Source organism: Aquila chrysaetos, chromosome 1 (genome assembly GCF_900496995.4).
Source record: "Aquila chrysaetos chrysaetos chromosome 1, bAquChr1.4, whole genome shotgun sequence".
Taxonomy (NCBI): domain Eukaryota; kingdom Metazoa; phylum Chordata; class Aves; order Accipitriformes; family Accipitridae; genus Aquila; species Aquila chrysaetos.
Window position 1 is genome coordinate 26478082 of NC_044004.1, and position 11388 is coordinate 26489469.

The window sequence follows — 11388 nt, forward strand, 5'->3', positions numbered from 1 at the left end:
TTTGGTAGGTGAAAACGTTGTTTTGTCAGCATGGGAGTAGGTAGGCTGTGGGGTTTTTTGCTGTGTGACTTATTGGATGTGTGATGTACAGCGTGACTATACCAGTTAAAGTACTGAGGCAAATCACTTTTTTGTGAGGGTCCACAGGTTCCACAGAACTGGTTCTGAGCAAGCTATTGCTGAACATATGGACAGTAAAACGTGGCCCACCAAAGAAATGTGAAAGGGCTCTTTGTAAATTGGTCAAAATCTTACATTTGTACCAAAAAATGCAATGGAATATAGTTTTCATACTGACATCCCATCCGTTTGTCTTCTCCGTCAGCATTAGCTTCAGAGCAGGCGGCTCTCGGGTTACGGGAAGGGGGGGTTTGCCGGAGCTCCCGGCGGTGGCAGGGACCGAGACCAGCGGTCGCTCTAGGGCTCTGACAGCTGCTGGGGGAGGACTGAGTTGCTCCTAGCAGGTCATCAGTGCCTCAGCATCTTTATGTTGCTGTGCATCTTTATGTTGTGGGGTTTGGGGGGGTTTTTTTTGTTTGCTGGTTTTGGATGGTGATAAGCGTTTTTGTGCCCTTGAGTGAACAATTTTATTTAAGGTCCAGAAATGAAGAGAAATAGCCTGTCCTCCTTTTCCATCTCTCTCTGGTTGCTGTTTACAGCAGTGATGCTTCAAGGTGAGAATGCTGCTTGATAGCTAAATGTTGCGTTGAGGTTTATTTTGCTCAGATAAGGGCTGATGTCCTGATGTGTCTTACATGCTTGAGCTCCAGAAGTCTTTCATCTGTTTCGTTGTACTTTGTCTCACTGATGCATAGACAAAATGAAGGATCCTGTACAGCCAGAACTTAAATGCTCTTTGTGAAGCTTTGATTTGTTAGGATTTCTTTTTAATCAGGAAGGTTTGCTTTGAACTCTTATTAGTCCAGGAAGTCACTGTGAGTCACCAGAGTGTGATGTACTCCAAAGCACTTGCTTCCTACATAGTGCCAGCTGGCATTTGCGCAGGTCTTGTAAGTGTTACTGTCCTTCCCCTTTGCTTGCAGAAATGTGTGAATGTATCTAAAGGTAATACAAAGACTGCCTACAGAAACCGTGGTGCACAAAACTGTGGAACAGTAAAAGTGTCATTTAAAACCTGAAGTTTCAGTGAATTATCTTTAGTGACTAAGTCTGGATAACAAGAAGCATCTCCACATACATGGTTTGGAAAAGGTGTTAGTGCAAGAATGTGTTCATACTTCATGCAGTTGCCAATTTGTGAAGAAAAATAGCTCAGGCTTTTTCCAGGTGGTAGTTAAAAAAGAAAAAGAGTAAATTCTGAAAGTAGCATGAATCTGTCAGTGCTGCATTTGGGGAGATATCACAAGTCATTAGCCTGGGAGCAGGTTTGACTTCAGACTTTGCTTCTAATTTTAGCTTGGCAGATGCGTGACTGTAAGTTGATAATCTCTATGCCTATGAGAGACATCAGTAAAATAAAATTAATGATATATACATTCAAAAAAGGTAGGAATCTCTGGATGCAGAGGTTTTTTTCAGTGGGTGCGAAAAGCTAGAGTTAGCTACTCGTTTACTACAGGTAAAAGCTGGCCTTATTTGAATAGCTTCATCAGGTATACTTCTGTTTCTGCACTAAATGATATTCTACAGTATATGAATGATAAATACAGTTATAGCAAATACTACTTGAAGCTGTAGAAAGAGGATATCTTCTGATACTGCCCAGTGCTTAATGTGATATACTGAACAAATCTATGTTATCTAGCTGTAGAATCAGCCAAAGGAAAATATGCTCACATGCTGTTTAATGAACTGTTTGAGGACTACTCAAATGCTCTAAGACCAGTGGAAGACACAGATCAAGTGCTGAATGTCACCCTTCAGATCACATTATCCCAAATTAAGGACATGGTGAGTTAAGAGTACAGTTCTGTTTTTCTAAAGATGTGCAGAAATGTACTAGCTGTAAACCTTTTGCTTGGAGCAGGAAAAGCAACATGCGTTTTGTTGTGACAACTTCAGTAATGCTTCCTCACGAGGGTCATGTTCTCCAGTTCTTTGTAAATTCTAATCTGATTGCAACATGAAGACTTCCATTGTAAGTCTGCAAACTTACAGCTGCTGATTTGTTAAGACTTCTTTTGTAGTTAGGTGTTGGTATCACACCCTCCAGGCAACTTTTGCTGAATTTTAAATAGAAAGAGCAAATACTTTTTCTAAGATGCAGTTAATTTCTACACAAACTCCCTATTTTAGCCTTCAGTAACTTTTTTTATACATTTGGGTCAGCCAGATATACTTTTAAGGCAAAAGAAAATGTGTCTGGAAGGACAATGGAAAATCACTTTTGTGGCTTCTGTATTACAACTTCAAGGCCTCACCAAGCTTTCAGAGAATTTGTTAGACTGAATCTGTTAGCTGTTTGGTATTCTGAAGCTTGCAAAAGGAAATCCTTAAGATACTGGGAGCCTTAGATAGCTATGATTAAAGCTAGGGAGGGTGCAAGGGGAGGAAGGTTTGGACAAGAGAAAGTCCAAATAAATAAGCTCCCTGTTCAGTGTATGGGCATATGTACCTGTCTGAGAAGTGCTTTTGTGGCCTGTCAGCATTCTGGCCTGTTTTAGGCAGTACTTTAAAGCTGTACAACAAATGCTGTCTGCATCTAAGATGTGATTTTGTCACCTTCAGCTAGAAATATTTCTACATTTTTATGCAGGATGAAAGGAACCAGATTTTGTCAGCTTACTTATGGATTCGACAAAGCTGGTATGATGCATACCTCAAATGGGACAAAGATAAATATGATGGGTTGGATTCTATCAGGATTCCAAGCAATTTGGTTTGGAGACCAGATATTGTCCTATATAACAAGTGAGTGTGGCTGGAGAAAATCAGCTTGAATATTTGTCTGAGGAAGGGAGGGGGTTGAAGGAGGAATGGACCCATGGAGTGTGAACTTTCATCACTTTACCTTACCTTAGCAAGGGGTATTGTTTGTTGTCTTAACATGAGTTGTTGATCATCTAAATATTTTGCAATAAAGCCATAGGCAGGATTTGGCAATTGATTGCGCTACACAGCAAAGCTGTTCTGAATTTCTCTGCACTGGGCATTGAATAACCTGGCAGTCTGAAGTGCTTTCTGCACTGCAGCTGCTGAATAGCTCTGGAAGATTGTCCACAAGAAGGTGGTACTCAAAGGCTGCACTCGTCGTCTGCTCTCCCAGGCCAGTAGTGACCAGCAGATTATTTTCATCTTTGAATGGATTCTTATCCTACTGTATCCTGTTTGAGGTCAAGTTTGAAGAAGCTATGGCCAATAAATACAATGTAATTTAGCAGCACTGACGTTTGGCATTAATGGGCACTGGTACCTGTAAATAATAGTTAATAGTAAGTTCCTACTAAAATTCAGTATAAATATAAATATGATTTCAGAGGCATGCTTTTAATGGTGTGAAGAGAGGGTTTTCCTCCTTGCCCCCTCTTCCCTGGCCCACATTCTAAGTTGTTGCCTGTCAATCCTGACTGTCACTTTTCTGTCTTTTAGGGTGGATGATGACTTTTCAGAACCAGTGAATACTAATGTTGTGTTGAGATATGATGGAAAAATCACTTGGGATGCACCTGCTATCACAAAGAGCTCATGTGTAGTGGATGTATCTTATTTTCCTTTTGACAGCCAGCAGTGCAACCTTACATTTGGATCCTGGACCTATAATGGTAATCAGGTAGACATTGTCAATTCTCTTGATAGTGGTGACCTCTCTGATTTCGTAGAAGATGTGGAATGGGAGATTCATGGTATGCCAGCAGTTAAGAACGTCATCACTTATGGCTGCTGCTCTGAACCTTATCCCGATGTGACCTTCACACTGATTTTGAAAAGGAAATCTTCTTTCTACATATTTAATCTGTTGCTTCCTTGTATTTTGATCTCTTTCCTGGCCCCACTGGGATTCTATCTCCCTGCAGACTCCGGGGAAAAAGTGTCTCTGGGCGTTACGGTTCTTCTTGCTCTGACTGTGTTCCAGCTGATGGTTGCAGAGATCATGCCTCCCTCTGAAAACGTACCTTTGATAGGTGAGCTTTATACGCTTTGTCTTTAAACATAGCTTATTAATAGCAGGGCTGTATATCAGGGAAACCATATGTAATTTGTGGCTTCTGGGAAAATAAAGGTGCTACATTTTTAAAACATAGTTAAATACTTAATATGCGCATGGAATTTCTACAGGTATGCTGCAGCTCTTTAAGGTTATTTTGTGTTTATTTTAAATTATATATTAGCTATCTATTTTGTATTTATTAAATATAGTTAAACATTTAGAATTTTTTTATCGCATCTTTTAATAAAGCTAGTAATGGAAAACAATTTTAGAACCAGTGTGTGAAGTGTGAGCAAGAGCTGTAAGCACAAGGTCAGGCTGTTTCAGGATATGTTTCTGTCAGATCCAGGTGGTTGGATGGCCTGGCTGGGACACTCAGGGTTGACTTAATATCTGAAAATTGTTACATTAAATTGTAATGCCTGGCAATCCATGACGCTGAATTTTAATTTACATCTGAGAGTGCAGAAGAGCTGATCTGTAGCAAAAGGGAGGTGTTCAGCACTGTCCCCTCTGCCAAGACCCTCCTGCCCCTGGCTGATCTGGCCCCTGGGCATGAGCCTGCCCGGCTGTCCTGGTGGGATTGGTGGAGGATTAGGAACACAGTTGCCTCCACGCTGGCTTCCAGTTTCGTTAAGATAATTCAGATCTCATTTTTATTCTCGTTATTACTGTGTATATAAAAACCTGCATGGCTTAAGTGAGACAAAACACTGGTCAATGAAAAAGACTGTTGAATGTGTTTCCCACACCAGCAGCAACTATTCCTGCCTAGAGTATGGGCTTGCTGGACTGGAGAACCTTCCCTGCCCTCCCATCATGCTGTCTAAATTAAGGAGCCAGGACCTAGCTTCAGTCTGCTTTCTCTGTTCCCTCGCTCTCCCTCACCATCCTTTCCAAGCCCTTAGAAAACTGGGATCACATCACGCTTGTCTGTGGCGCATCCTGTGTCATCGATGCCGCCAGCCCTTGCTTTTCCTGCAGAGGCTGCGCAGCAGCAGAGCAGGGCTGGGAGCTGCCTCTTTGCATAGGCACGAGCCACAGTAGGTTAGCTGGTCGGCTGTGTGCTTCAGTTGTGAAAAGCAGTGGCTGAGGGGCACAGCTTGTATTCACTGTATTTGTTACCTATTCCTGGCCAGAATGAGCTTTGTCCTTGTTTGGGCTAGCCACGCTAAAATTTGTACAGGCTGAAGAAAATCCAGACAACAAATCTCAACAGGCAGCGGAGCCACCCTTCGGCTCTGTGCCTGGCCTCTTATCTGTCTGTATGCTAGTTGTGGATACCAGCGAGGTCTGCGTATTCACTGGCCTGTGTGAATGCGAAAGCATCCATCTGCTGCTGTGGGGTGCGTCAATAGCTCCAACAAAGCGTTATCATCACTTTTGTTAATACATCAGGAAGTGGGATTTCTGATGCGCCATGTGAAGCCATCAACATTGGGATTTTGCAGACACTAGGAAAAGAACAAGGGCCCTGATAAACATTTTTAAGCTGCTTTCTGAATGGGTGTATTTCGAGAAATCAGAGGTTTTGGCTCGCAAATATTTACCGTGCTAATACAATAGTCACTTATTCATCTGATGAAGGCATGCCAGTAATGAGTATGAGGTTTTTCTTTAATTGCTTTAATATTATTTTTTTAAATAGTAAATTAAGTGTGATCTAAGTACAGAGAACAGGGGTGATTAAAAATTGGTTTCACTTGCATTTGTTTAGCACTATGTTGTCATATTGTTATTTCTGCATTGAATTTTTTATTAGGGGAGCGTCTTTAATATGATTTTATTTCATGTTCCAGGAAAGTATTACATAGCAACTATGACCATGATCACAGCTTCTACTGCGTTGACGATCATTATAATGAATCTCCATCACTGTGGCTCAGAAGCAAAGCCTGTTCCACAATGGGCTAGGGTGGTTATTTTGGACTACATGTCAAAAATCTTTTTTGTTTATGATGTGGGTGAAAATTGCACGAGTCCGAAAAGAGAGAAGGAAGAAGAACGTAAGTTAGAGGGGGATGATGGGTGTGAGAGGAGGCACAAAGTAGTAAGGAGTCACCTTTCCAATAATAGGAATGATGACTGTGATCTCAAGGAGAAGCTCAATGGAAATTTGCATAAAAGCTATGGGGTTCATGGTGAAAATGTTAGGGAGACTGTTAATTGCTGTTCCTGTTACAAAATGCTGATTAAAAATATCGAGTATATTGCTAATTGTGTTCGAGACCATAAAGCAAACCGGGCCAAAGGAATTGAGTGGAAAAAAGTCGCAAAAGTGATGGACAGGTTTTTCATGTGGATTTTCTTTATCATGGTGTTTTTTATGAGTGTGCTGATCATTGGGAAAGCGGCTTAACTGAAGATGAACACATTTATTTTGTAAAACTGAATATACTGGGTTAGCTTGTTTTGGTGGAGCTCTGGGACAGGGGTGCTTTTGAGATCTTTGTCTTGCATTCTCTAACAATAAACAAATTGATTCTGTAGGCTGTGACAGCGTATTGAGACATTGCTAAGCTGAGGGCTTTGTTAGTGACTGTCCTTGCCTTTTAGTATGGGAGTGCAGCCCTGATGAGGCTGCTAGGTAAGCACTCTGTGCTCCATATGATGGGTGGTGGCCATGACTTCAGGCTGAATGTAGTGGAGCATTGCAGCAATGGAGTGGACAGGCCAGTTGTCTAACTGTACTGACAGGGCTGCATCTCTCTCCCCCAGAAAAAAACCCAAGTATTTGTGACATGGTGGCAGTTCCTGGAAATCATCTCTTCATGGCGTTGCCTTATTTTTTCCTTTTTTAGCTTGTCTTCCTAACTTACCCTTTTGTTATGGCTCTTTCTGACCACTGTTCCTATCATTTCATAGGCTCTACCTGTCTATCTGCTGTCTGGTGTGCCTTTCACTTCTAATACCATCGAGCTTACTGAATATGATGGTTACCTTGATCTTCCCCTTAATCATTTCCTGCTGCTGAATATTACCTCATTGTCACCATGGCTCCAGTAAGTCACATTCCCAGGACTTCTTCCTCACGAAGTCAGAGGCCCTCTCTTCCATTCTCTTTCTCATGAGCCTAATAATAGGAAGGGCTTCTCCTGTCCTTTGTAGATGTCTCATTCCCCTGGGCATTTGTGCAAGATGGGCCTTTAAATGCTACTTGAGACTGCTAAAATAGGAGGCTGTGACTTTTGTTTCTGCTCATTTTATTGACCTTCACCAGTGTTCACCCCATGTGTCCCTTGTCCACTCTTATATCCTCTTTAATACTTAAACTTCAAACTGTTTACAGTAGCTCTGTGTGTTACTTGGCACAAAAGCATGATCTTACAGGCTCATTAAAGTAGTGCCATAATCAACTCTCCTTGCTCAACACCTTAGTACTGAAGTGTATGTGAATGTGTTTGTTGCTGACAACACCAAAACCCCCTCTTCTGTGTGTTAATTTCTGTTAACCCTCTCAGACTAACAGATCTGGAAGATGTCTCATGTAGTGAAGTGAGAAGCTAGTACCCCAGGCATGCCTGCAGTGGATAAATTGCTTTTGCAAAGCACCCTGAACTTTGAAACCATGATATTCTAGATGCAGTGGGAGAGGCAGAATGACACTGTAATGGATCCCAGTCAAAAGTTCATGTGATAAAGCTCATTTTCATAATTGTTGCAGTTAATAGGAGCATACCTGTGAAGCTGTAACTTAAGAATGAGGAGTCAAAATGGCAAAGTGATGAAGTTATGCCCAAATTTATTGGAAGAAAGGGAATTGTAATTATTATTATGATGTAAATGATACATTGAATTGCTAATGGCAGGTTTTCTTTTGTGTGGAATAATTAATGCTGTAAGCTTATCTGGCTTCTCATACATAATGCAAGCCTTAAAGTCCAGGTTCTAATGTAAAGCTAAACTGGGTGGCTAGTCAAGAATAAACTCAGACATGGAAAAAGTCTCAAGTGTGTTGCCTGTATATTATCAGTTCTCAGTCAACCAGGGTAACTTTGAACAGCTCCTTTAGAAGACAGCTGTTCACTTTCACTGTGCAGAAAAAGGGTTGCACTCATTTGCCATGGAGTTCAGGGTTTGGCACTTACACTGGCTGTTTGAGGAAACTGATTTGTTCTTTATTGTGGAAAAAAATACTGTCCCAAAAGCCCGGGGAGCAAAGTATCTAAAGATAAGGGTAAAATATTCAGAACATGAGTCTTCAGTGTGGAAAACCGATGACCAAGGGTTTGTCCAAGGCTTATGGGTGGCATAAAGAAAGTAGAGAGTTGCTGTTCACTGTCTCTCCTAGTATAGGAACTGGGTACATCAAATATACACAGTGTGTGACAGTGGAGGAGTCTGTACAATATGTGAGAAGGCTGAGGAACTCCTTGCAGCAGGATTTGTGAATGCTGAAAGATTGGAAGATATGGATTTAAAAGGTTGGGGAAAAACATGAAAGAAAAATCTGTTGGCATACTGCTAAATACAGTCATGAAGTGATGAAAGGTGAAGCAATATTTTAGCGATTCATGGCTGTATGCTCTTTATCCCATTCGTGGCATCCATTGGAGACAGCTTCCGGGTTTAGATAGATCATTAGTGTAACTCAATATCTTTCTTAGAAATTCAGATTGTGACCATGCCATTCTGTTCAAAACAAACTGCAGCATGGGTGCATAGAGTTGTGGGCTTCCCATGTGTAAGGGAAAGTTTGCAGTTGTAGATGGATCATGGGCCTTTTTATCATGCTGGTGCTCCTCAGTATGCTGCATGCTTGGATGCTGCTGCTGAAATAATATTTTGCACTTCCCTAGCATGTTTTATGTGAAGATGTGATAGTAGTAAAGAATTCTTTTCCTTACAAGAATATGATTTGAAAATTATTCCTAGCTATTTGAATTTAGTAACTATTACATTTGCTTTTTTATTATTTTCTGTTATCCTTTTCTTTGGATCACCAGGCATTCTCAAGTATTTCTCTTCCTTTATTTACATATGGTGAATCTTCATCTTGCTCTTGTAACAAACAGTTTTCTGTTTTTACTTCACAAGAGCCAGACCCAATAAAGAATGTGAGCAGCAGATGATGGCAGCGGGTAGAAGTTGGTACCTGATTTGTTCTTGTGAAGCCTCATGCTAGGACGCTCAGATTCACATCTTTGGACTTGATCATTTTCCAGGGTAAAAACGCAATGTGATGCTGCATGGCCATGCTTCTGGTGACAAGGCTGACCGAAGGTCCATGCTACTGCAGCTGTACAAGGGCTAGCTGGTTTAAAGCTAGCTCAGAAGTTTCTAACTAGACTGTAGGGACTGTAGTTTTAAGTGTTCCTCCAAAGTCTTATGTTCAGTTTGTATATCTCTGTATTTGGCTATTTCAATATGAAAAAACCTGCTCTAAATCAACCAAATGTGTTAGCAGTCAGAACTGTGTGTGACAACTCTAGTGCTGAGTTGAGACAGGAATGTTTGATCTACTTCTGTCTGTCCTGGTCTCTTCCTCTTTCATTTCTGTGTCTCATGCTTAGATCCAGTAATCTTTGAGGAAGATTAAATCTGGAGATGATGAATGACTATGATTATAGTAACAGAAAAATAACTATTTATGCCCTTGTCTGAGTAACTCTGCAGGCTTAACTTGAAGGCAGTGGGGTGACTTTTTATTTACTGAGGAGGACAACAATGCTGTAAAAATACTGTTTGAGATCTGTGTGCTGCAGAGGCCTTTGAGGAATGAGCTGACAGATTTTTTTGTTGTACCATCTCTTGGCAGAAAGATCACTTGTCCCCTCTTGTATTGAGTCACTGCAGTGTTAAAATGAGGAGAAACGTAAGTTATCTCCTGTGATGCCTTCACTGTGCTGTCTTCCAGGAGCAGGATGACAGAACTGAAGACGAAGTGTCATGGGATGTTGGGATGTTGAGTTTCCAATGGTGCAGAAGGGTAGGAGATGGCCTTAGCTACCCCAGGAAATCTGTTTCTGTTTGTGGAAATTGCAGCCTGAGGATTCAGGCTAAACCCACAAGACTCATCCTGGACAAGTAAATGGCATCTTGAAATAGAGAAGTGGGTTTCCTCATGTTTCAGGAATTCAGATGTTACATTGTAAGCTGTCTGCATGTTTCATCCTCTGGTTAACAAAGCTTTGTTCTCTGACCCTGCCAGAAGTATGGGAAGTGTCTAAGAGTTGTTTCTCAAGAAGTGTAGGAGTGTAGCAAGAACTCCTGATTTCTGTCCCAATTTGAGAAACTGAAGACCTGTAATGTGATTGTTTAGGAGATGGGAAAAGGAGTGTGGGATGAGAGGGAATTCCTTTCATTTAGTTTATAAAACTGGGAAGAATCCATCTTTTCTTCCTGCAAACTTCTGTTACTTGTTGAAGAAAAGAATGTTGACTCTTGTTTTCATTCTTAAAATCTTTTCATCAGTGACAGGATATAGGACCAAAGGTGGCCTATGGCATTTGTGTGCAACCACCTCTTCTGTACTTGCAGGCAGAGTGAGTAACCTAGAGCTCAATTAAAGGAGCCGAGCAAGCTGAACATCTCTTCTCACTGACTCTGAAGTCCACTAGAAAGGAGAAATCTTCCTTCTTTGTTAAAGACAAGTCTAGCTGTGTGGAAAGGACAAGAGGTACCAGAGAAGTTTATCTCCTTTGAAGCTCTAATTTGCACAACACATTGTCTCCAGGCACCTTTTAAGAACTCCTTTCTGCAAGGTGGCAGTGAACAATACTGTTTTTACATTGCTTGCGGTAAGGAATAACTGAGATTGCAAGTATCCAGCTCAAGTTTGTTCTTACCTGTTTCTTTCTAAATACTTTTGTGCATTTGATTCCTAGTCTGTAGTCCACAGACCACTGAAGGTCTGCAAGGCCACCAGGAATACACAGCAGTTTTTCCACCAGGGTGCGGGGACTGACCTCGCAACAGGCTAGTGGTGAGCTAAGTCACGCCTGTTCTTGGTCATGCGAGGTCCTGTGTTGCTTTGGCTGGCCATAACAGCGCTGCATCTCCAGGTGTGGTTCTAGCCATTGTGTTTGAGAAGGCAATTCAGGGGTACCTTTGCAACAGGACAAAATCCACATCTAACTGTTGAAGGAAGGATGTCAGTTGTTGAGGAGTGTAGCAGGGTGGAGAATGTGGTCTTGTGCTTAATTCCAGATGCAGTTTTTGCATAGAACTGTTATGCCTTCATCTGTTCTTGGGCACTCCTGCTTCAGAGGAGATGTCAATCTAGTGAACATCCAGAAGACACAAATCACGATTAAAAATTGTAGCTACAGTTTTAGAGA

The 11388-nt window shown here is 41.4% G+C and overlaps 1 protein-coding gene across 2 annotated transcripts; it reads left to right on the top strand.

Annotated features, from left to right (window-relative positions):
• Positions 1 to 389: 389 nt before the first annotated feature.
• CHRNA9 (cholinergic receptor nicotinic alpha 9 subunit) lies at positions 390 to 6811 on the top strand. 2 transcript variants are annotated; one of them, XM_030028288.1, is made up of 5 exons: positions 390 to 674; positions 1766 to 1911; positions 2717 to 2871; positions 3550 to 4082; positions 5908 to 6811. In XM_030028288.1, exons 1-5 carry the CDS (start codon positions 605 to 607, stop codon positions 6465 to 6467), a joined length of 1464 nt encoding a protein of 487 aa, XP_029884148.1. In that variant the 5' UTR covers positions 390 to 604; the 3' UTR covers positions 6468 to 6811. The 2 variants fall into 2 exon arrangements, with proteins under 2 accessions (XP_029884148.1, XP_029884158.1); XM_030028298.1 differs by having other exon boundaries at positions 2717 to 2766.
• The last annotated feature ends 4577 nt before the right edge of the window (positions 6812 to 11388 follow it).

Bases quoted from the DNA above. Each gene is read 5' to 3' on its own strand.
- CHRNA9 (XM_030028288.1), top strand. From the start codon at position 605: ATGAAGAGAAATAGCCTGTCCTCCTTTTCCATCTCTCTCTGGTTGCTG. The intron at 1,912-2,716 runs GTGAGTTAAGAG...ATTTTTATGCAG, and splicing joins TATCCCAAATTAAGGACATG to GATGAAAGGAACCAGATTTT. The intron at 2,872-3,549 runs GTGAGTGTGGCT...TCTGTCTTTTAG, and splicing joins GATATTGTCCTATATAACAA to GGTGGATGATGACTTTTCAG.